Source organism: Canis aureus, chromosome 19 (genome assembly GCF_053574225.1).
Source record: "Canis aureus isolate CA01 chromosome 19, VMU_Caureus_v.1.0, whole genome shotgun sequence".
In the NCBI taxonomy this organism is placed as follows: Eukaryota; Metazoa; Chordata; class Mammalia; order Carnivora; family Canidae; genus Canis; species Canis aureus.
Genome location: NC_135629.1, coordinates 56669635 through 56694990, shown reverse-complemented (window position 1 = coordinate 56694990; position 25356 = coordinate 56669635). Strand labels below are relative to the sequence as shown.

The 25356-nt window shown below is 58.6% G+C and overlaps 1 protein-coding gene across 1 annotated transcript; it reads right to left on the bottom strand.

Annotated features, from left to right (window-relative positions):
* Positions 1 to 1139: 1139 nt before the first annotated feature.
* On the bottom strand, positions 1140 to 23949 carry MAP2K2 (mitogen-activated protein kinase kinase 2). The gene is made up of 11 exons (XM_077860462.1): positions 23774 to 23949; positions 19748 to 19958; positions 14603 to 14749; positions 10217 to 10294; positions 9537 to 9588; positions 9323 to 9447; positions 8490 to 8703; positions 6497 to 6561; positions 5083 to 5144; positions 3967 to 4012; positions 1140 to 2376 (listed from the first exon to the last, which is right to left on the bottom strand). Exons 1-11 carry the CDS (start codon positions 23863 to 23865, stop codon positions 2266 to 2268), a joined length of 1203 nt encoding a protein of 400 aa, XP_077716588.1. The 5' UTR covers positions 23866 to 23949; the 3' UTR covers positions 1140 to 2265.
* Positions 23950 to 25356: the final 1407 nt, after the last annotated feature.

The window sequence follows — 25356 nt, the reverse complement described above, 5'->3', positions numbered from 1 at the left end:
TGGTAAGACTGCCTCTACCGGGGCGACTGCACCACCATCAGGTTACGTCCACCTGCCTCAGCCCGTCGTGAACGCGGGTGCAGGAGGTTAGCCCGGCGCTGCAAGGACATGCGGGGGCTGGGCGGTGACCCGGGCTGGGGGCCCTTGCCCTGACCCACCTCTCCCTGCGCGGAGGAGGGAGCCCAGGCTGGGGTGAACAGAGCCGGGGGGCTTCCCCGGGGGGGGCCGCTCAGGACTCCGCGGAGAGCCAGGCGGGGACGCAGGCACGGCTCCGTGCTGGCCTGAGGTGCCCTCCCGAGGACGAAGGCAGCGCGCGGGGACAAGGCCCACGGATCTTCCTCCAAAGCAAACGCAGGAATAAAAAGGCGGAGACAACAAACAAGTGAGCACACCCAGCGCACAAGCTTCTGAAGCTCTGATGCGTCTCCCCATTTTTGGACACAGAGGTCAGAAAGACGGGGTGTTAGGGGTCCCAGGGGTTGTGTCCTCAGGGGCCCCTGGACACGGAGGCGGGGTCTTCATTCCGGCTCCCGTCCTAAGCGCTGTCGGGATCCTTCAAGAGCCAGGAAACCCCAACACAGCTGCACAAAACACTCCCTGTTTCCTAGGGGCCACCTTCCACCGACCCCGTCAGGAGATGAGGAGACCCCAAAACAGCTCCTGCGCAACCCACGAGGAGCCGTCTCCCCCGCAACAGGGGCCCCGTCCCGGGGTCTGGCTGGCCGGCGGCCTGCAGGGTGTGTGCAGGGGATTGCGGGGTGGTGGGGACTCACCCAGGGGTACTGGCCTAGGTACCCCCGGCTCTGGCGAGCTCCTGGCTTCCCAGGAGCCTGGTCTAGGGCAGAAGGGACAAGAAGGTCCTGCCGCACGGCACCACCGAGTGAAGGTCTCCAGGCGGCACCACCTTTCTGGGGTCAACCTGGAGGTGCCCCTCATCCACCCCGTAGGCCTTACCCTGAGGATTCCAGATCCTCCGCAAGCCCTCAGGACCCAGCCCTGTTTCGGGGGCCTTGGTGGCTGAGGCCGGGCGGGTGCGGATGGGCCCAGGGACGCGGCCCATCGTGGTGACCAGCGCTGGCCCCTGCCACCCAGACACCGACACCCTCTTTCCCAGGCCCCACAGAGCAACACTGGCGGACTTCGGGGTATCTTCTTTATTCTCCCCTCAACCAGGTGAGACTTTGGGGATGGAAGTGGCGGAAACCTGGGAAGCCGGTGGAAGGAGCCAGCAACTCGTCTCCTCTTTGGTGTCCACAGGAAAAAGCACAGGAGCCTGGAAAGGCCGCCCTGCAGAGCAGCTGGGACCCGAGAGCCGTCACAGTGCCTGGGGGGGCGGCCCCCAGCCTCGCCGTCTTCAGAGCTTGGAGGGGAGCGAGGGGAAGCCTCAGAAGCGGCCCTGCTCTCCCTCCGGGCGGGGCGGCCGGGCCGGGGCTGGAGCCGTGTGCATGTGCCTCCCGGACACAGGACCCCTCCCCTCTCCCAGCAGGCGCGGCGGGCCTGCGAGGGCCTGAGGGACGTGGCCTGGGCAGTCACTTCCGATCCCCTGGGCGAGCAGAGGCGACACAGGGAGCCACCTGCCCACATGTGCGGCCTGCGGGCGCGGGGACAGCGCAGGCCTCCTCTGCTGGATCTGCGAGGCTCCTCAGCCACACCGACAGCTGGGAAGCCCGCCACTTCCTTCTGCCACCGTCGGCTCGGCCGCTGCCGTCAAGAGTCAGAAGAGTCTGTTCCCTGAAGCCCGGGAGGGGCTGAGCGGGTCCCTCCTGGGGGCAGGTGGGTCAGCGGCGTGACAAGAGGTAGGGGAAGGGGGAGAAGTGGACCCCATGACCACCTCCACGGGCAGATGTCGGACGAGGGGGACGACATGCAGGAGCGCGAGGCTCCCTCTGAGGCTGCCTCCCCTGGAGACTGCGGTGTCCCCTACTGCCCCTCTAACCCCTCGCGGCTGCACCAGAGGCCGACCCCCAGAACAAAGGGAACGCCAAGTACAACGGGCACAGTTTGCTTTTTCTTTCCCTGTTTTGTTTGAAACCTAAGTAAGCAGGTCTGAGAAGACCCCGCGAGCAGCGTCACCCGCCCTGGGGACCGGAGGCCACACCAGCTGGGACAGGCGGGAGCGGGGCTCAGTGTCCACTGCGGGGTATGCGGGCAGCTCCGCGGAAGGCAGAGGGAGAGGCTGGGGTGGGGAGAGGAGGCACTGGCCTGTCCTGGGCGGGAGGGGCGGGGCGCAGGTGGGACGGCGGACAGGTCACCCGCGGGACCCCGTCACACGGCGGTGCGCGTGGGCGTGCTGGGCTGATTCAGCCGCAGCGTTTTACACAACCAGCCGGCAAAATCCACCTCTTCCACCTCGGACCGCTTGATGAACGTGTGGCTCTGCAAGGAGAGGACAGGTGCGTCAATGACCGGCTGGCAGCGCCTGCAGCAAGGAGGATGGCCGGCGGGCGCGTGGCACACAGGAAGCCAGAGCCAGAGGCTACCCTGCGCTCGTCGGGCCCAGGTCACTGTCTGGGGATTGAGCAGCATCCCCGGCCCCATCCCCAGGATGCCAAGAGTGCCCCCATCGTGAAGCCCACAAATGTCTCCAAACATGCACCGCCCCTGCCTGGGGCCCCTGGGGTCGCCCCAGCAAGAGCATCCGATCTGAACAGAAGCCTCCGTGATGCCAGTAAGCTCCTGCTGCTCTGTCTGCTGCGGCAGCCACTGGCCACGTGAGGCTCCCAAGCCCGTGACATATGGCTCCTGTGGCTGAAGAACAGGAGCCTACGTTCTGTTTCGTTTTAAGTCACCGACAGAGTTCCCGTGGGGACAGCAATGCGCCAGAGGTTCCTGGCCTGAGGCTGGGGGAGTGAGCAATGCTGTCCCCCCAGGGTGTGCAGGGGGACGGGCGGGACGGGGGCTTGGGTCCACGGGAGGAGGTCTCGTCCCCCATGACACTCCCAGGCTTGGGGACGACCAGACGGGGGGGGGGGGGGGGCAGGACTCCATGGCCTGGGGCCGCAGCGGGGCCACTTACAACGTCGGTTTAGGTGGGGCAGAGACTCGGGGGCTCCACGGGGCCCTCAGCATCAAGGACCTTCTCTAGGTCACAGATTTGTATATCACACAATGAACGTGCACCTGTGACGTCACGTGTGGCTCTAACACACAGACTGGAAACTCCCTACAGCTGACAAGACTCTTGAAGAACCAGGACACACCAACCCTTCCCACACGGTGTTCTTGGTGGCGCCCGCAACCAGGAGATGCTGGCTATCCCCGAAACTAAGGGAGGCACTGACGCCGTGACCTCAGGCTGGAGACACGCCAGCGGCGAGGAGCCCGGCACGTGTCCCCGGGGGAGGACTGTCTTTTGCAGAGGCCCCGAGCTGGAGGCTCCCTCCTGGAAAGACCGCGTCCCGACAGTGAATAGGGGCTCTTGTTCTGATGCTCGGACGCCCGGCACCTGTGACTGTCACGGGCACGGTCTCGTGTGGGGAGGCATGTGAAGGGCGGGCTGCCCCGGGCGCAGCAGGGGTGTGGGTGAGGAGAGCTGGCAGTGGAGGGCGCTGAACGTGCCTGGCCCACTGAGGCCACACGTCAACAGGCTTGCAGCCCGCCCCCACCTGCTGGGGAACGGCAGCTCCGACGCCCACCTTGCTCTCAAGGACATCAGACAGCGTGGACTCACAGGCAGGCTGGCGGGCCCTGGGTCTCCCTGACCTGCGGGGCCCCCGTGCTCGAGGCAGGAGCGGCACAGAGGTCTTAGGGTGCCACCACTCCCAATAACAACCCTGGCCGCAGGCACGGCCAGGGCTGTTCCGTACCAACGGTGCCCCGACTGCTCTAGACCACCCCACTAATGGAGTCAGGACACCACTGGGGCTCTCCAGCTCGACACGCGCTCCAGGAGGCTGAGCCCGCTCGAAGGCTGGCTGCAGTCTGCCCTCCCCCCGAGGTGAGCCAGTGCCCCCCAGGATCACTTACCATGAGCATCTTCAGATCTGCTCGCTCTGCTGGGTTCTTTATTAGGCTGGAGAGGAAGACAGAGAACGAGGGAGACAAGACAGGGCAGTTAGTCAGCGGCCACGGGAACTTGCATTTTGAGCCGTAATAGGCCAGCCCAGTCCCCGTGCCTGGCCTATCTGGATCTGGACGCAGCAGGGAACAGAATCTGCTGTTACTCCTTTGGTGTAAGACTGAGACTCCTGGGGAGGGAAGGGCAAGGGTCGGCAACCAGGACAAGAGGGAAGGGCAAAGGCTGTGGAGACACCCTGGCCGATGCTCAGTCTGAGGCCTAGAGCCAACCACAGCCATACTGCTAATAAATCCCCCCAATTTGGGAGTGTGTCAAAATAGAACTTTTCCCCTCATAAAAAAGCAGAACTGCCCCTAAAGACAGTTGCTTAAACTGGCCTGAGGACAAACAGTGGCCGTTCAGATGCAAACAAAAACGCAACGGGTAGAAAAACATTTACACAGATGATTGGGTTTCTGCGGCAGCATGCTGGCCAGCGGTTGTGCAAAGGGCCGGTGGTGCCTTCACCGCCAGGAGCAGGTTTGCTGCTGCGTGATGCAGTCCCCAGGCAGCAGCCAGGCTGGCCGACTCCAGCCGTCCTGCCACAGCCACGGAGAGGGGGGCGGCCTTCCTGGTCCTGGGCCTGCTCGCCCCGGGCCCATGCTGATGCATCAAGAACAGCTGGCCACTTGCCAGAACCCGACATGAAAAGCTTGTTTGGACACTGGTGGGTTACAGGGCTGAGGGATTAGGAAACCGGGATGGCTGCTGGTGGAAGGCAAGGCGGGAATGGCATTTCCAAAGATCTGAAATCCTGGTTTGTTCTGGGCTTTGAGGACAAGATGGGGGACAGCAGCTGGACATCACGACTACCCAGGTTCTCAGGTGAGCTCCAGGTGTCCCCCAGTTGCCTCTACCCACCGGCAGTCCCACCGTCGATCCAGCCCGGGACCAAGAAGGAAGTTTGCCTCTGGGTCGGCAGCCGGGGTGTGGGCAACTATCCCAGGAGGCAGGCGGGGCCTCCGATGGCCTGGCACCCTGCCCCGGCCCGCCCCGAGACCGTGTTGGAGGTGGTGGCACCTTACCATTTATTTACAAACTCCTGGAAGTCCTGGGTGAAGACACCATTGGGCAGCTTGGGAGGCGGCTGTGGGAGACAGCAAAGGGGTGGGGGGTCAGATGCTCAAGGGCGGTTGGAGAATCACAGGGAGAAGGTGCTTCCTGGCCCTGAACCCATGAGGACAACACAGCACCTTTTGGGGGCCCTCAGAAGGCAACTTTCCTGGCCCCAGTCCCTTCACCTGGCTAGAGGGGGCACCCCCCACCCCCCACCTTCTGGCAGCTTTGCTGCAGGCCCTGTCACCTGCCTTGCCAACTTGGCTAGGGTCTTCGGGGTTCTATGGAAAGCTCTGGGGGTTTCGGGATCATAGCTGGTTCCAGGAGGAAGGAGAACAGGGCCCAGCCTCACTTTAGGGATGTGTCACACTCTGGGCCACTGTCTCCAGCTGGGGTTCTGGAGCACTGGGGGGTGGGGTGGGGGTGGGGCAGCTAGCTCCAGAAGCGCGAGCAGCCTGGCCCAGTACACATGTGCCAGGGTGGGGACAGCTGTGTGCAGGGTCAGGCCCTTGTCAGGGGAGGCAGCGGGCAGACTGCCCGGTGAAACCCAGAGCCTTCCTCCCATTTGGGGGTGGGAGGTGCCGGCAGGCTCCCCGGGAGGACGTGCTTGCCGGGCCTAGGTGTGGCTGCCAGGTGCAGGGCACGCTGTGTCACCAGAGCCAGCCCGTCCTGTTCTGTCATCACCAGCCCTGCTCTGAGCCGCTCACCTCAACACTGAGCCCCGCACCAAGCCAGTGCCACGGGCAGCCCGGCCGCCCCATTTCTCTGCCCTGATTCCAAAGGGCCACCGCAGGCACTCTTCAGCCCACAGAACCTGTGAGAGGCGGGCTGTGGGGTCAGGGCCCGCTCTGCTTCTTTCCAGCTGCCGCCTGAGGAGGCCGCTCCCATCCTTCAGCTGCAGCTTACTCGTCTGTACAAGTCCCACTAGCTGCTCACACGGAGGGGAGGACGATCTGGTGGGCCGGGCCCTCCGTGCCTCCTTCCCTGAACTTTCCCTGAGGCAGCGGATCACTCGGGACCACACGGGCTCCAAGAAGCTCAGAGAGCTACCAGGTGACAGCTCTGTGGAGGGCTGGCGGGCTGGCTCCGGGGCCACAGCCTTTGGAGGGGGTATGGCAGGAACATCACGTTTGTCTTTACACACTCCGACACACACACACATGCTATATGGGGGCATAAACTCCTCCTGGAGAGTGGGGGACCTGGGCAGTAGGGCGGAAGGCCACGCACTTCGACACCTGATAGAGGTCCCTGTCCCGCCCTCCACCCCTTCCCAAGAGAACCCAGTCCGTGTGGAATTCCCTTCCTTCGGGTAAGGAATTTCAAGTTGAAGAGCTTAATCCGCCCGTGTGAAGACGTGCCAGAGGGGCTTCGGGTACGCACCTCGTTCACAATATAGTCCAGCAGCTCAAAGATGGCCATAGCTGGCCGGCTGTCCGTCCCATGACCTGCCAGGGCAGAGACAAAAACAGGGGTGAGGCGGGCGTCGGCCGAGTACCCTTCCCCCCACGCGGGCCCAAACCAGGGGAGGTGCCCTGGCCGGGCTCCTTGCTATGGAACTTGCTTTCTTGGGAAACCAGATTCTTTCTGAGCCTCCGGTGAATTAAACAAAACAAAACAAAACACCAAAATGAACAGGAGCATTTTTTGAGAAGTCACACATTTGGCACGGTGCTGCTTCCAGGCTGTGCCAAAGTCACAACCCCTGGTTTCTGGCGCACAGGCAGGGTGTGGGGGGTGGTGCTGACCAAGAGCAAGGACGGCAGCGTGACCTTGCAGGGAGCTGCGGGTGAAGCAGCATCAGGCCCCAAATGCTGCCCAGAATGGACGACCGGCTAGGGGAGTTGACCCCTGTCTTTGACCCAGCTGGCCAGGGCCAGGTTTGGCAGCTGGACTTTCGCCTTCTGTCCCCTGTCCTGAAATGGGCATGCAGGCCGGGGCTGGGGGAGGTGCTGGCAGGCAAAGGTGGCCTGGCATGGCCCGCCACTCCTCCCTGCTGGGATGGGGCCGCAGCTGAACACCCGTGATGCCATCTGGGAGTTGGTGCTGGGAGGGACGGAGCCAGGGCCCGAGGACACGGATGGGGGTGGGGGTGGGGTTCTCCCCTCAGAGAAAATCAAGACACCCCAGCGATGTGGGTCTGGCACCAGGGAAAGAGGAGCTAGACTTGAAAATACCGTAAATGCAACTATTTGATGGCCTGTGTCCATCAGCGGTGAAGACACATAACACAACACAGTCCACCACACACGGGACTACACGGCCACGGACAAAGGCGAGGCACCCACGCTGCCCGGGGGACGGACCCCGAGCTCATGACACTCAGGGAGGGAACCAGACACAGCAGGCCCCACGGGGTGGGAGTCCACGTGTGTGACACGTCCAGGACAGGCTCCTCCACGGATGGGAAGGGGGTTCATGGGGGCCAGGGAGGAGGGGGAGTGACGACTAACAGGGATGGGGCTTCCTTTTGGGGTGATGAGAACATTCGGGAACTAGACAGCAGTTATGCTGGCACAACCTTGTGAAGATACACAATTCCACTGAATTGTACGCCTTCAACAAGCGAGTCCCGGGGAGCACGAAGTCGGTCTCAATAAAGCTGGTATCAGACAAGCGCAGCCCGACCGCACTCCGCTGCACATTCCTTCAGACTCAACTCAACTCCCTTCCTGTCACTTGACTTAAAGAAATCAGAATCCTCAGCGCCGCTTCCTAGTTATGCTGCCCCCGCCATAACCCTTCCCCGCCCCCACCTCCAAGATGGTCAGAGGGTCAGCCTGAACCCTTCTGGTTCAGGGGTCCCCTGGGGAGCCCCCCACCTCCCAGGGGACCACTGCAGGCATGGAGAGTCCTCTGGGAGCCCAGGTGACCCCGGGGCCCCCCAGCCTTCGTCCCCTCTCACACGGTGTGTCGGGACAGGCCACCCAAGGAAATTGAGACAAGTTAGTTTCAGTTTCTGAAAGGCCCGCTCAAACAGCAGAGCGTTAGCTGCAGGGTCCAGGCGGTGGGCATACGGGTGGCTCGCTGGGCGATCCTTACAGGCCATTGTCCACGTTTGAACATTTCTGTGATAAAATGTTGGAAAACCCACCCAACCAGTGGCTCGGCTGAGGAGTTCTCTCCAGAACCGCCCCCACCCCCCCACCCCAGCTGGCCACGACACATGCAGCTGCCTTGAACGGCACCGGTTTGGGGAAGTGTCCCCAGAAGCCTCGGGACCATCTGCGGACTGCTGACCACAGCCAGCGTGACCCAGGGGGACAGGTGGTGCTGAGAGGGGCCAGAGGGGAGGCAGCTGCCACCCTCGGGCACTGCATTCCCCACGTGGGCATCACTGCTTGTCCAAATGCTAAGTTCCAGATTCAGGCCATACCGCTGATGGGGCGTCCAGGGGGTCTCGGCCGTGGTGAGATGCTGTGAGGCTCTCCTTCTATCCCGTCAACCATGGGCCGGCCGAAGATGGCCTCTAGCTCCTTGGCATCTGGTGGCGGGATGGGGTACCTTCCAATGGACAGCTCCACCAGGGACAGGCCCATGCTCCAGATGTCCGACTGCACTGAGTAATGAGTGCCCTGCAACCGCTCTGGCTGTCGGCGAGAAAGAGCAAAGAAATGCCCGGATGGTGGCTGGGACCTGGGGCTTCCATCAGGAGCCCTCACGGGGTCTCTGGCCATCCTGTCACCGACACTGTTCCCTCTGCAGCCCCATCCTGGTCCGTGCCGCCCTCTAGAGACCCAGTAACGGAAAGAAAGCAACTCCATCTTCTCCCTACACCTGCCGTGGGGCAGCGAAGCTCCCAGCCAGCACTGACAACAGCGCTCAACACCCAAATGTTTTGCACTTTTGGAAAAGGATGACCAACCCAGGAAAGACAGCGGGATGCCTCCTTTTCCATAACAGTCCAAAAAACTAACTTCTCAGAGTCCGCTCCTGGGATCACTCAGACGTTTCCTGAGATACCTGAGGGGTAGTCTCTTGGTTCAGAAACTAACTGACCGCTCTCCTGGACCCATCTCTTACTGCTGGCAGAAAGCAACCAGGCATTTCCAGCAAAAACCCTGATCAAGGAGACAACCGCTGCTAGAATTTGGACGGAAAGGAGAAACCCTGCAGAAACACGGTGTATTTGGGAGAACCTCAAGCTTTGCAAAATCTTCTGGAAAACGGAAGTGCTGACAGGACAGGGTAGGGTACAGACGGACTCACAGACATGTAGGACCGAGTTCCCACGAAGGAGTTGGCCATGGAGTCGATGAGCTGGCCGCTCACCCCAAAATCACACAGCTTAATCTCCCCTCGGGAGTTGACGAGGATGTTGGATGGTTTCACGTCTGAGGGCAGAGGCAGCTGCAGGTGAGGGGGGCCCGGCCTGCCTGCCTGCCAGCCCCACTCGACCCCTAGGTGCCCCTACCCAGCTCACCTCGGTGCATGATCTGGTGCTTCTCCCGGAGATACGCCAAACCCCGGAGAACCTGCGGGGGAGCCCCAGGGATGGGTCAGCAGGGCAGCGCCCCAGGCAGACCTGAGAGGCTGCTTGTCTGGCACGAGTTCAGGGAGCCCCCATGTTGAGGGACGGAGCAGGTGAGGTGAGCATAGCGTCCCAGGCCTGCGGGCAGATGCCTGGCTCACCCACCCTCACCTACTGCCCACCTGCCAGGCGGACACTCAGCAGGGACTGGGCCAGCGCCAGGCCCAGGCTCCGGCCCAGGGTCCAGCAGGAGGGCTGGGGGTGTACAACCTAGCTGCCCTGCCCTGAGGGTCACACAAGCCCAACGGGCACTGTCTGTCTAATGCTTCCATGCTGGGTTTATGGTGAGGCCCCGTAAGTGATGACAGCACTGTGGGATACCATGTGGCTGGGACCCTATAGGGGCAGGGAAGCATCATGTGCATTTTACAGAGATGCCCCTTGCCAGCCCCGCAGTTGCAGAGACGGGCATGGGCCACACCACCTGGTTCCAGCGGTTTGTCCAACTCTGGCCACATGTAAGGTGTAAGGGGGCAGGTTAAGGATAAACCCACACAGAGCGCGGGGCCAGGACTGTGCACACAGCCCAGTGTGGCAGTAGCCCGCGGGGGAGCCAGAGCCCGCACACTTACCGCAATGCTGACCTTCCCCAGGATCTCCTCAGGGATTCTCTTGGCTTCCTTCAACACCTGGTCCAGAGAGCCGCCATCCTAGGGTCAGCACAGAAGAGAAAAGGCAAGCCGTGCTGAGCAGTCGGCCAGGCAGGGCCCACAGTGCAGAGAAGGATTCCCAGAGGGACGCAGAACAGCAGGTATGAGAGTGAAGCATTTCCCCAGTTCCCGGTGAGCTGGAGCTCAATTTCCTCCACAGGAAATAGAGGCCAGACCACAGCCAAATGCCCCCCGCTGGCTCAGAGTGGGGCCTCCTTCAGCCCCTGCCACCTCCAGGACCTCGGGAGGGCCCATCCAGTAAGAAGCAACCAGGGTGCCAGCGCGCTCCCCAGGCAGCCCTGCCTTCCGGGAACCCCCGCCGTGACTCAGCTGCCCCTTCCCCAGGTTGCCATGGCAGCAGCAGGCGGAGCAGCGTCACCAGGCTTGCAACCAGAGCAACCGCGGAGGTGCCAGAGCTCGACCGCAGGCTCCTGGGGCCTGGGTTCTACTCCTGCCAGCCTGTGGCAGCCCCGGTGGAACAGAGACGGAGAGCCCGGAGGTGAGGCCTGGAGCTGCCGCTGCCCACTCCCTGCTCCCCTGCCCCCGTCCCTTAGGTCTTGCCCTGTGCTTGTCGCTGTGCACAGGCACGTCCTGCAAAGGACAGGACACATGTCCTCCCCGGCAGCTCCCCACGCCAGGCTTGCCTCAAGTCTACGGGGCACCTTTCAGTCAACTTGGAGATCAAATCCAGGCAGGGGTCCCTGCTGGGTCCTCCAAGACGCTAGGTGGACCCGCGGAGTTCCAACCATGGGCCAACATCTGAACTCACGGCTGGGCAGCTGCAGAGAAGGTGCTTTCTCTACCAGGCTGCTCCAGGCTGCCACAGGAGGGGGTGGGGAAGCCTGAAGGCCCCCGTATGCTGGGACTCCCGTCTCCCAGCCTTGCTCAGTTAAAACGGCCATGGGTGGGAGTTCTAGAAAACCCAACACTCTTTGAAGCTTCTACAACCTGCACATGACTCTCTCAACTACTTCCAGACTAAGAGTGCAAGACCCACAGAGAGGGTGACTGTGCCCGGGAGAAACCCATGGGACCAGGTATCCTGGCTCAGCCCAGTTCTGCCTGCAGGACCAGGGGGAGTTCCTTCTACCCTTCCTGTTTTTTGCTCAAAATGTCAAGCAACCTTTAAAGAATACAAACAAATTCTTTGAAGACTATAACCCTGCCTCCCAACACAGCTCCTCTCATTCTGAACCTTCATGGAGCTGTGGTAGGTTTATAAACCAGGACGTCGGGGGAGAACGTCCCCAGAGAGGCCAGGGCAGGCCAGGCCCCGCGTGGGAACCTCGCCAGTTAGCTGAAACGCCCGGTGGGCGGACAGTTCTGTTCTCTCTATGGCTGCTCTGCCCCCTGCACCACTCCTGCCAACCACAGATGTCCCCAGACATGGCCCAGTGTCCCCTGGGGTAGGATCATTTCCGGATGAGACCCCCTGGTCCACATGAGGAAGAGTGTAAATTGCTCAAGTCACGCTGACAGGAAGTGGTGCAGAAGATAGCACCACTGGGTCCCTCCGACCCCAAATCTCACGCTGTGCGGACTGTCACACACTTTCATTTTGTGTATGTGCTCTAAATATTCTGGAAATTGCACTTTGACGTAAGTGGTATATGAGTATCTTTTTATAAAAAACTCAACTCTAGGGGCACCTGGGTGGCTCAAGTGGTTAAGCGTCCGACTCTCAGTTTTGGCTCAGGTCATGCTCTCGGGGTCCTGATATCGAGCCTCTTGTTGGGCTCTGCTCAGCATGGAGTCTGCTTGAGACTCTCCCTTTGCCCGTCCCCTGCTCACGCCCGTGCTCTCTCTCTCCCAGCAGTTCTTTCTGCCTCCCCTGAAGTGTGACTTCCAGATCCTTCTATGTATTTGCATGGGCATCCACATGCACAGGGAAATATACACGGGAGTTTAAAAATTGTATCTAAGTGGGTTCACGTTATGCATATTTTCTCCTCGGGGATTTTTCTTCCTCTGCCAAGTGGCCAGGTAGGGTTCTTACCTCTCCCTCACTGGCGGACGTGTGACTTTTCACTATTGTACAAGGGAGCACATGCTTCAGATGGGACTGGACTCCAGAAAACACCGAGAGGTGCTTCTGAACAGTCAGTAAGCTGCCCCCTGGGACACCCACTACCCACTGTCTGCGTGGTCCATGCCAGGAGTCGCCCCAGTGACAGCCCCTTGCCCTTGGGAAACCACCAGCCCGCTGTCTCTAAGCCCCAGGCACCAACGTGTACTGGCCAGGTGCATTCACCCCCCCTAGGTTCCATCTGCGCTGCCCACCGCCAACTAGGGGTCTTCCCTGGCAAGCGGAGCTGGAGTCTACCCAGGCGGAAATGAGAGCCGATTCACACCCAACCCCATGTGGAGATAAGCCTTCCCCTCTGCTCACTGCTCTAGGTGTCACCGGAAGATTGGCTCCCTGCACCCCCATCCTGGCCCCGGGAAGCAGGCACCACCACCCTCAGCTTTACGGGGTTGGGGCTGGGGGGAGGGAGAACCTTGTCCCAAGTCATGCTGTTAGGAGGTGAGTGGTACAGTGGACACCTGACCCCATCCCCCAACAGGGCACGTGAATGAACGATGTAGAAGTGTGTCCCGCAAACACGGGAATGCCCGGGGGATGAGGCGTGGCGTTGGAGCAGATTACATGACCTGAAAATATCATGGAGGATGGTGGGGTGCGGGCCGCCTCCCCCTCCCATTACTTAACATCGTTTTGCTGTCCTCAGCCCTTCCTTGCCCAAAGAGCAGGCTCATCCCCAAGTCTAGAACAGCGGCCTCCAAGCCCCGCGCACGGGGAGCCGTCTCTGCAGCGGCGTGGAGCACACACCTCACCTGATTCTGTCTTTTCATGATGCGCCGTCTGCTCGCTCCGTGGCCCTCCCACACCCGACACAAGAGCAACCCAAAAACCCCAACTAGGAATCTGTAGAGAATGAGCACCATCAACAACTGGGGCCACTGGGCACTCCTCGTGCTGTGGGGTGCAGATGCGTCGTGCGGAAAACCTCACTTCATGCTCCCCGAGACGAGAAGCAGGAGAAGGCGGCCAGCTGTGACACTACTCCTCTCGTGCAAGAGAAGGGGCCGCTCCGAACTCCTCCTGCCATCAGGGAGAACAGGGAGAGGACCCAGACGGCTCGCCTTAGACCACAAAGTGACTCCCTGTCCTTTCTCGCCCCAGGTTCTCGTGGCAGTAACTGCCCGCAGGTTGGCGGATTCAGGGTCTGACCTCTCCCGCTCCCTCTGTAGCAGAGGATGGTCTGAGGCAGGGCACTGTGGGGCAGGAGGCCAGGTAGGGGCGGAGCGGGAGGGCGGGAAGCACCTTCTCTGGGGCTCCCCGTTACACCACGCGGCCTTACACCACGCGGCTGTCACGATGTCTCACGGGCACTTGCTCAAATTCACTTCCTGCCTCTGTTACAAAATTGTCAGAGGGGACAGTGCCGCGCCTACGAGGCATAACCGAAGCTGCGAGCGTAAGGCCACAGCATCCTGGTTTTGCAAGGGCCCCAATGGGCCTGGGGCCTGGATGGCCAGGCGGCAGGCCGCCCCGTACCTGATGAATCAGGCTCAGCACAGGGTCGGCAGCATTTCCTCCCAGGGCGCTCAGCTCTGACCACTTCTGCTTTTGTTACACCGGATCCCACCCATTTCTGAGGTTCAAGACCAGTTTCTTAACAAGGGGGCTCATCAGAACCAACCGTGGTAGTCTGAGACAAGATCGGCTCCTGTGTTCCACCCCGGAGCTTCTGATTCCATGGACCCGAGCTGGGGCGCAAGTTGGGTCTTGCCTTCAACAGAGCGACCAGATCACTGCCCTCCCTTCAGAGCCATCAAAGTCTTAACCACGCATACCCTCAGGCCCAGCAATTACGCCTTCGGGACCCTAGCTCATCTCCTGCCCCAGGACACTCGGGACCCTAGCCCACCTCCGCCCCAGAACATTCCTCACACTGTCACTCCCAACAGGCTGTAAACAACCTGTGTCCACCATCGAGAGAGTGTTTGATAAAGTACCTTATGGGCACATGCCATGGCCAGAACACAAACAGTGGGGAAAATGAAGCCGGCTCCCCACATGCCAGCAGGCAACAGCTTCCACCACCTATCTGGGGGAGGCCAGGTTGGAAGGAGGGGAACGTCTCGTGCTTTGAAGACCAAGGGATGTAGGCGCATGCGTGCTTGCAGGGCATGGAGTGTCTCCAGAAGGACCCCTTGGAAATAAGCGTGCTGTGCGTCTGAGGACGTGGGCTTGGAGGGGATGGGCAGGGAGCCCCCTACCAGCCCGGGGCACGGCGCACTCACCATATGCTCCATGCAGATGCTGATCTCGCCGTCGCTGTAGAAGGCCCCGTAGAAGCCCACGATGTACGGGGAGTTACACTCGTGCAGCACCTGCAGCTCGCGGATGATCTGGTTCCGGATGGCCGGCTTGATTTCCAGGTGGATCAGCTGCGAGGGAGAGGAAAGGGAGGGGCTCACAACCAGGCCGCTTGCTGCGGGCACCAGGAAGGAGGGGGCTTTGGCCCCTGCCCTTGATGTGCTCAAGACAGCAACCAAAACTAAGTAATCGCCTCCTAAGCATTTACCTAGAGAACAAAAAAGACATGTCTACACACAAACTTGCACACCAGTGTTCACGGAGCAGGACTCACGACTGCCAAGGTGTGGAGACCACCAAGTGTCTACCCACAGGTGAACAGATACACAGGCACCCTACTCTGCCAGGAACGGGTGAGGCGCCCACACGTGCTGCCCTGAGGATGGACCCTGAACACAGGACACTCAGGGAGGGAACCAGACACAGAGGCCCGCGATACGAGAGTCCACATGTGTGACACGTCCAGGACAGGCTCATCCACGGGCAGGGAAGGGACTTGCGGGGCCAGGGGTGACTGCTGATGGGGATGGGGTTGCGTTTTAGGGAGATGGAAGGTTCTAAAATAGATGGTAGTGACGGCTGCACAGCCATGTGAATATACTACTCACTGAATTACATATATTTAAAGGGGTAAGGGAGGTATGGGAGGTAGGGCCAAAAAAATACGTATGCACAAAGGGTATGTTCACCAGATCTCAACAAAGCTTTTTTTTTTTTTTTTTTTTCCAACAAAGCTGTTTTAAAACAAACCTCAATGGAACAAACATTTTCACTTAGCTGCCAGGGAGCTCCGATAACAGAATTCTCTTCCCACCCAACTATACAAAGCACCACACCAGCGATGCCCATGACCTCGGGCCCTCTCAGCCAGGGGCCTGCTGCTGGAGCCCTTATCCTTCCAGGCCAGAGAGGACACAGAAGGAACCTCAGGCCACCACCCAAGGAGGATCCTAGCTCTCCTTTCACCGGAGTTCAAGTTGGCAGAGGGGATGGTCACCTGCAGCAACAGTGAGAAACCAAACGACTGGAGAGACGCAGGACAGCTGACAGAGTGCCAAGAGCAATACCCAACAGGAAAGAGTTGAGACCGTGGCTCCATGTCCTGGCCACTTAGAATCTCAGCTGCTCCGACCATTGCAACTGAACAGGAAAAAAGTGATTTCCACCTGCCTGTCGGATCCAGGGTGTCTGAACCTGTCGCCATAGATCCTACAGACATTTCATCAGAACCCTGTGATGGGGAAAGGGTGTAGGAGGGGCTGCGTGCCTAGAGGGACAGGTGGGAGTCGGCCAGACAGATGTGGTGGGGGTGGGGGTTCTGGACAGGGAAACAAATAGCTGACTGAGGGCACAAAGGGGTGAGTACCAAGTTCAGGTGGGGGGCTCCCAGGCTCATGCTCACGACCCCGGCCACCTTAAAAAGTGCAGTAGGTCTAGTGCGACAGTGCCTGGGGCTCCTTGGATTCCTTAGCAAAGGCTCCTGCCTCTACCTGCCAAGGCGAGCTCTGGCCACGGGCTCCAGGCACCGCACACCCCTATGGCCATGCCGGTACAATGGCCTCTCCTCTGGTGGGACACACCTGTGACGTGATGCCCAACAGGCACACATAGGAGATGCTAGGTCCAAAGATGAAGTGCTGCTGTCCATGCGGAAAGCAGAAGGTCTGCTCCCAAAAGCTCAGAAGAACTTGTGGAGCCTGATGGATGGCAATGTAGGGTGTGAAGGCCAACAGCAGCCAACAGAAATACAATCAGGTCTTGTGTTTAATTTTAAATCCTCTAGTTGCTGCATTACAAATGTACAAGGAAACAGGGGAAATGATTTTTTCATGTGTTTTAGCTCAATGAGATATATTACACAATTACGGTTTCAACATGTAATCCGTATAAAAATATTCATGAGATTTTCCCATACTGAGCCTTCGAAATTTGGCATCATGTTTCTCTGCACGAACAGCACACCTCAGCTGGACTGACCACATCTCAAGGGCTCCGTGCACATGGCTGACCAGGGCAGCTGCCGCGAACAGTACAGCTCTTGACCAGGAACTTCACAGGAGCCACAGCCGAGCTGGGGAGCGAGAATCCCCCCAGGCTCCGGGCTCCGCAGAAGAGGAAGGGGTGGAGAGGAGTGGGCTGGGCAGAACTGGACAGAAACCCAGAGGTCATGGGAGCCCAGAGATGGGGCCTTTCATGTGACGTAAGGCCACAGAAATCTGAGGCTTTCTGGAAAGATGCAGTAGAGAAGACGCGGGGACTCACGGGCCCATTCTTTCTGGGCTTGTGGAGAGAGCCTTCCAGATCACCAAGGAGCCTCCTTGAGAGGACATGGAGAAGAAAAGACAGGCATGGGAAGCAAGGGGCATGTTTCTGAGCATGCGTGTTCACGCTTCACCCTGATGAAAGATCTGGAGGGGACAGAATAGTTGTCCCCACGGCACTGATGGGCAGGTTAAGGTCCCAAGAGGCTCAATCCTGTTCTTAGGGGGGCACATGGCTGGTGAGTGGTCAAGTCTGCATCAGGGCCAGGCTCCCAGAACACCAAAACCCAAGCTTCCTCCATGTCACCACCCTGGGGTCACGCAAACTCCTTGGAGCTGGTTACAAAGGGATGGCACAAAGCATTCAAACCCCACATCAAGTCCATCTAGGAGATGCCTGGGTGGCTCTGCGGTTGGGCGCCTGACTTCGGCTCAGGGTATGATCCTGGAGTCCTGGGATCAGGTCCCACATGGGGCTCCCTGCAGGGAGCCTGCTTCTCCCCCTGCCTGTGTCTCTGCCCCTCTCTCTGTGTCTTTCATGAATAAATAAACAAAATCTTAAAAAAAAAAGGCCCATCTAGCAGTTTAAGGGGATTTCTCCTACAAAATTGCAGGTGGGAGGAGTGCGGGGAATACAAACTAGAAAAAGGGAAATAAAATCTGAAGGTGAAATGCTGACAGCTCCCATCAAGTCCGAGTAAACTGCAAAGGAGAGACACGAAAGGGTTCAAACCCACTTCAGACGCCGACCCAACCTGCCTATTTTCTCATGTTTAAAATGGAGCTGAAGCCACAACGTGACACTGGCTCTGACACAGAGCAATCGCGTGAAGGATGGCAGCCAGAAGCACGACACGGCTTTGCACAGGTCACACGACCTCCATCGTAGAGGCAGGCGCTCAAGGCCGGCACAAACCGGAGGCCCAAACTCCCTCCTCTCCAGGAAGGCACATGTGTAACAAACATGCTAAATTCATCATACATCTCTCTTGGCCCAGGTAATGCTGCTTGGGCTCTCAGAAGGACACAGGCAGAGTCCGAACGCCACGCTCAAGTCATGGAAACATTTACAATCAAGTGTGATTATAAAAATCGAGACCGGTTCACTTGGGGCTTACATAACTGGCCTCCGTGCTCTCCCTACAGCTCATTCGGGTTAAGAAAATCCTCTGCTGATGGAAGGGGCTGTCAGGATGCTGGTGACAAAGGGTGCCGGCCCCCAGAAAAGGACCACCTCAGCCCCCAACCTCCAGCCTGCAGGCAGGCTGTATTTGGAGATCTGATAAGCTTATGCACTAGGAAAGCACGGAATCCATACCCTGCACCTGGGAATGCAGGATCCCTCCAGGGGACTAGGAAGCCAGTTTCGCAAAAACCACTTTGCCACGTCAATTTCCCATCTGTGTCCACATCTATGGCCTCGTGGGGGAACTGGCATTCCAGATGGAAGGTAGGCAGCCCCTGACCTCCGTGGACCAGCCCGAGGCCCCTGGGCTATCACAAAGACACAGCCCTGAGCAGCACGATGGCCAGGCGGCCAGCCTTCTTGGTCAGTGTTGTCCACCAAATGCTCGTGGGCATGGGTCTGTCCCACACGCAGACCCACACTGTGCCAGGCATGTGGCCACTCAGGGCACACACGACGAGGGTGCTTAGCATCCACGGAGAACAAACCTGGGGGTCCTTCTCCCCAGTACCTCGGACCTACTCTCTTTTAGCTCTTTATTGTGAGGGCTTGTGGAAGTATGGGAAAGCTGTAAAACCGGCAGTGTCCTGTGCAGCCTCCACCCGCTGCCCGACGGCGGAGTCTCACCCACCTGAAGGACAGTGTGAAAACCTGGAGACTCACGTCGGGGCTGCATCGCAACTGGGTGGCAGGACTAGCCTAGGGCCCCGGGTTTAAACTCCCAAAGTTGACCTCAAAGGCTCCCACATCGCTGTGGAGCAGCCCTCGGAGTCACACAAGGCACGCTGGTGCCCCCCGGGTGAAGGCTCAGCTGGGTGGGGACACTCCTAGGTCCCTGATGCCAAATTGAGCCAGTGCTCTGCTTGCAGCCTCCCCCCCCCCACTGAATCTCATGCCTGCCTGGTTATTCCCTATTTGCGGGGTGACGCCAGACCAGAGATTTCTGGGGCACCTCCGATTTAGGAAAAGCTGCCTGTCAGAAGGGGACACAACCAGGTCCCAGGAGGGAAGGCACTGCAGCGCTAAGTCCTGGTGGAGAGCGAGCGCGGCACTCCCAGGAAAGGCAGGGCAGCGCACGCCACCTGGGCACGGGGCGGCCGCGTTTCTGAGAACACAAAGTGGAACTCCAGGAGGATGGGCTTCCAGAAAGAGGTGGCTTTCTATGCCTGAGAGAACATGCCTGTATGAGCTGAATAACTAGTCACACAACGTCCCCTGATTATGTGGGGAGGGGCCACTATCCCCAAGGGTCACATCTTCCTCCTCCCTGCCCCTACATCTCACAGGGAGGATTCTTGACCATTTAGCTGGGAGCCCAAAGGGGGAGCCAGTCTGAAACACTCTGGACATTTCTGAGAATGGAAGTTTAAGACCTGAAAGGCAGAAGTCAGTAACTGAAGGGAAGAGCTGCTCGAGGTGGGCGGGCACTGCTGTGTGTCCTAGCCAGACACCGGCTCTTCCTGAGGACGGGGTGAGTGCCTGAGCCCTCCAAGCCCAGGAGCCAATCAGAAAGCACAGGCCTGCACCTTTCAAACCCCTCTCTATTTCCAGGGGTCCTGTCCCACCACACACCGCCGTGCAGCGCAAGGATGAAGTGCACGCCCTCGCTGACCACCTCTCACCTTTCTCGCCATGATGAGGCCAGAAGGTCTGTGCTGGACCTTGGTGACCACCCCGCCGTTCCCGGCTCCCAGCTCTGAGATCCGTTCGAAGTCGTCATCCTTGAGTTCCCCGACCTTGGCCTTCTGGGTGAGGAAGGCTTCCAGTCGCTTCTTCTGCTGCTCATCAAGTTCTAGCTCTGCTAGCTTCTTCTGGAGGTCCACCAAGTTTGCTCTGCAAAGACCCCAAGGGCAAAGGCTAGTAAGGAATGTGCAGGCTATGGGAAAGATGACGGGCCCAGCCGAGCTTATGGTGAGGCCACCGCAGGCTGGGCCCCAGATGTGTGGCTGGAAGGACGTGGGAATGCATCAGACCTGAGTCCTATGCTGAGGACATCACCCCTTTCCTCAGGACCAGCTCTGGTTCAGTGATCCTAGTCGCAGACCCAGGAGCCCTCGTTCCTGACATAAGCACTCCTGATCATATCCGAAGGAGATGCAGGAACAGGGGTGGCAGAGCCAAGGGTCAGGTGAGGAAAGGCTTAGGCTGGGACAGAGGAGCCAACTTGTTCTGAGCGGTCTCAGAGCCAAGAGCAAAAACCACAGGCAGAAGACAGAAGTTGCAGGATGAGTGCCTTTAATGTACACAGATGACACATGGGCACTTGAGGGGAAATGAAGAGGGGCACGAAGTAAACAGTGCAGATGTTTCCAGGGCATGCTGCTCAGGCAGCATGCTGTTATGCTACTATTCTAAACATTATGCATTTATATGCACAAACATTCCTGGAGCTGGTCATTTAAAAAACCAACCAGGAGGGGATCCCTGGGTGGCGCAGCGGTTTAGCGCGTGCCTTTGGCCCAGGGCGTGATCCTGGAGACCCGGGATCGAAATCCACGTCGGGCTCCCGGTGCATGGAGCCAGCTTCTCCCTCTGCCTATGTCTCTGCTTCTCTTTCTCTCTATCATAAATAAATAAAAATTAAAAAAAAAAAAAAAAAAAAAAAAAAAAAAACAACCAGGAGAGCCGGGGTGGCACAGTCAGTTGAACATCTGATTCTTGGTTTCAGCTCATGTCATGATCTTGGGGTTGTGAGACCAGGCCCCGTAGGGGTTCCATGCTCAGTGCAGTGTCTGCTTGGGGTTCTCGCTCCCTCTCTCTGCTTCTTTCTCCCTCCCCTCCAGCCTCCTGACCCTCCAACCTCATGCACATTCTCCCTTGCAAATAAATACCGGCCCCCCCCCAAAAAAAACCCAAAACCAACCATGTACACTGTACTTCACCAGGTGATTTGAGGGATTTTTCCAAGGAATTTTGACAATAAGCTATTTTCACTAATGCCTTGATTTTGAACCAAATCCTGGAGTCAAAAGCAGCTCCCGGTAACAGGTGGGCAACATTAGCTCAATGCACACAGGACTAACCCAGTGCTGCCCAAAAGAAATAGAATAAAAGTCATGTGTGCAACTTTTTAAAACATGTGTGCAATTAATTTTTTTCTACACACATTATAAAAGATGTGTCAGGTGAAATTAATTTTAACATACTCAATTTCACCCACCAAAAATATAAATTTCAACATGAAATCAACGTAACCAAATTAATAAACACTTTCTTCTATTTTTTTTTTTTTTCATATAAAGGCTACAGAATCTGAAACGCATATTGCACTTACAGGTCCCCTGAATTTGGACAAGCCACATTCTGAGTGCTGGTGGTGGGTGACGGGACCAGACGGGGTGGGCAGCTAAGAAACATCTCTAAAGGACTGTGAGTGATTTCTGAGGGCATTTAAGCCAAGGCCGACTCCCAACCTGGGGGAGGCCTGCTGGGGAGAACTGGAAGAATGGAACTCTCTCAGACACCTTTCGATCCTCAAATTTGACCATAACTAGCCTAGAACTTAGAGGCTTGAGCAAGGGGCACAGGCTGGATACAAGATGACCTGTGGCTGGCGGAGGGAAGTCATCTGAGCTGGTATAGCAAAGCTACTAGAAGGCAGGGAGCCAGGTGCCACTTCCTGAGCACATATCAGGGCTTTACAAACACCACCTTGTTTCATTCTCAAGATCCTTCTGGGAGGTATGTACCTTGTAGTCCCAGCCCATGCAGGAGGGAACAGGCTCAGAGAGGTTAAGTAACTTGCCCGTGGGCTACAAAGCAAGGAAGTGGCAGTGCCTGGAATCAAACCTGCATCCTTCCTGATTCCAAAGCCCTGTTCACTGTAGCAATTCGCTGAGCCAGGACCGTGGGCCTACTAGGTGCTCCCTGAATGCCTGGTTAACAAAGACCTGATGAGGAAGGGATGGAGGACGGAAGAAGGAAGGCGAAGGAATGAATGTACATGACATGCTTCCGTCCTGAAGGGTTGAAGAGGCAGTTTTTGAGGCCAGACTCTGCAAAAGTCGTCTTCACACTGCCCTGTGATATCTAAGATGCATTCTACAGTCAGCTGATTAATCCACTTTAAATTTAATAGCAACTCAGCTGTGGTTATTAAAAAAAAAAAAAAAAAAACCAACACCCTAGAATCCTAATGGCTGGTTTTCTCTGCCGGGGGTTCTAGAAGGAATGGAAATCAGAAGCCATGGAAGAGAAAAGGGGAGAGAATGAAGAAGGTGCTCTCCTGTGATTAGAATAGGCAGCTGACCTTTGAATATAAGGAACACGTCCCCACATTAAGCCACATGCTCAGAGACAGAAAAAGGTGTCAGGTCACACACAGGCATCAAGACTCTCACCCAGGACACAGGGGCCAAGCCCCCCAAGACACAACATACATGCTCTTCAGCATCACAGCAAATAGATCCCAGCCAGAAGCCTCAGGATCAGTCCTGCTCCTCTGGAGCGTGGGGAACAGGAGTGCGGAGGTCACTGGGACTGGCTCTGGGGCCAAGGGGTCACTCTCGCTGGACCTGGCCAGCACGTACCCCTCCCACAATATGATTCTGCTATCTTGAGACCCCACCCCGGATGCTCCTTTCTGCCCCTTCCCACAAGTCCTCCAGTTCGCTTAGGTGCCTACATGGCTCCAGCCCCAGAGGCTCCCTCTCCCCTCCCCACCAGGATCCTGCAGTTGACCTCACTACTCTGGGGCCTCACCTTGCCCTGTCCCCTTAGAGACACTTCCACCAGTCTTCTCCCCTCAGGGCCTCCTGGCTCATCTTACCCTTCGGGGAGCCCTCAACTGCCCTCTCCTGGAGGGACCCCTCCCCCTCCATTCCTCTCCTCTCAGGAACCCCTTCACCCCATTCTTTGGTAAGCAAGGACCTCCATCCACCCTCTACCTCTCTATTCAGGGGCCTCCTCCTACCTTTTCCCTGCAGGAACCTCTCCATGTCTTGATTCACCACTAAGACTCCTCCCCACCATCCTCTCTGGTCAGGAACCCTCCCTCAACTCCACTTCACTCCTTGAGACCCCCATACCCCATCTTTTTCACTCAGGGACCCTCTCCCCAAGACCACACCACTCAAGGACGCCTTCTCCTGACCTCAGCCCTCAGGGCCCCCACCCCATCCTCTCCACTCAGGGACCCCCTGCACTCACCTCACCACTCAGAGCCCCCACCCCATCCCCTCCACTCAGGGACTCCCTGCACCCCCCTCACCACTCAGGGCCCCCACCCCATCCTCTCCACTCAGGGGCTCCCTGCAATGACTTCACCACTCAGGGCCCCTACCCCATCCTCTCCACTCAGGGACCCCCTGCACCCCCCTCACCACTCAGGGACCCCCTGCACTGACCTCAACACTCAGGGACTCCCTGTAACCCCCTGAGCACTCAGGGCCCCAACCCCATCCCCTCCACTCAGGGACCCCCTGCCCTGATCTCACCACTCAGGGACCCCCTGCCCTGACCTCGGCACTCAGGGCCCCCGCCCCATCCCCTCCACTCAGGGCCCCCGCCCCATCCCCTCCACTCAGGAGCCCCCTGCACCCCCCTCAGCACTCACTGCATCTTCTCCTCTCAGGTGTCCCCCTCCGACCGACCTCATTACTCAGGCACCCCCTCCCCTTCCTCACCCCGGCCAAGCCCGGCCCACTCACTCGGAGGCGCCCTCGCTGGTGGGGGACGGGCCCTCGGCGATGGCGGGGTTGATAGTGAGCGCCGGCAGCACCGGCTTCCTCCGGGCCAGCATCGGGGCTCCGCGGGCCGGCGGCGGCGGCACCTCTAGCCGGGGCCCATAGGGGGCGGGCCGGGAGCGGGCGGCGCCGACGCGAGCCCGGGGCTGCGGCTGCGGCCTAGGCGGGCGCCGGGGCGGCGAACGGAGGCGTCGCTGCGGACCGGGCCGAGGGGCGCCGAGGGGCTCCGGGCCTGAGGCCGAGGAGCCGCCGCCGCAGCCGAGGAGGCCCGTCCGAGGCTGACGCTGCAGCCGGAGCCCGGGAGGCCGAAGGCAGGGAGGGGGAGCGACGAGATCGCGGGCCGGCCTCTCGCGAGAGCCAGCGCCGGGAGCCGCGAGGCCCCGCCCCTCACCGCGGCGCGTGCGCACCAGTCGGAGGCCGCCTTCCTGTGGGGAAAGGGGCGGAGACCTACGGAGGCGGGGCCGGGAGCATGCGCACTCGCTCGCTTCCCCACTGCGCGTTTGCGCATGCGTCTGGGGCTCTGGGCGGAGGCGCAGGGGAGGCGGAGCCAGAGGGAGGACACTTAGGGGCTGATGAGAGCGGGCAGGTGCGCGGGGCTGCGGCTGGACCGCCGTGAGCCTCGTGGGTGCTCGGCTGGGGTGCATGAGCCAGGAAAGGCCCCCAAAGCTGTGGGAGACCACCCAGAGTCAACTTAAGTCTTTTTGTCACTTATGGGCATGCAGCCCCCACCCCCATGTCAATTACCCAATTCTTTCATAAAAGAAAGTTCATTTCAAAAAATAAATATATTTTAAATTGTGGTAAATACGTATGACATAAAATTTACTGCTGGGGACTTCTGGGTGGCCCAGCGGTTGAATGTCTGCCGCTGGCTCAGGGCGTGACCCCGGGGTCTTGGGATCGAGTCCTGCATCGGGCTCCCTGCGTGGAGCTTGCTTCTCCCTCTGCCTGTGTCTCTGCAGCTCTGGGTCTCTCGTGAATATATTAATAAAATATTTAAAAATAAATAAATAAATAAATAAATAAATAAATAAATAAATAAATAAAACTTACCGCTTAATATTCTATGTGCACAGCTCAGCGGCACGGAGCACACTCACATCATCGTGCAAGCACTTCCACCACCGTCTCCAGAACCTTCCACCTCCCCACATGGAGACCCTGTCCCCAGGAAGCCCTGACTCCCCACCCCTGGCTCACACCTTCTCCTCTCTGTCTCTGTGGACAGGACTTCTCTGGGGACCTCAAATAATTGGAGTGATCCTGTTAAAAAAAGAAACAACAGGCCCAAAATGAATTCACTCAGCATTAAGTCCCATGTTGGAAAAACAAGACTTAATACCTAACCCAACTGCAGTTTTAGCCTCTCCCAAGAATGTGACCTTTAACTGGTTGATCTGGAATTATCTGGTCGTCCCCAGTGAGGTAATCTACTTGATGGACCCCCACAACCACCACCACTGACCCTGCCTGAAACAGTTCACTCTTTGCTAGAAACTTCCTTTTTCTGCCTGCTTCTGCCTATAAAAGCCTTTCCTTTTGTACAG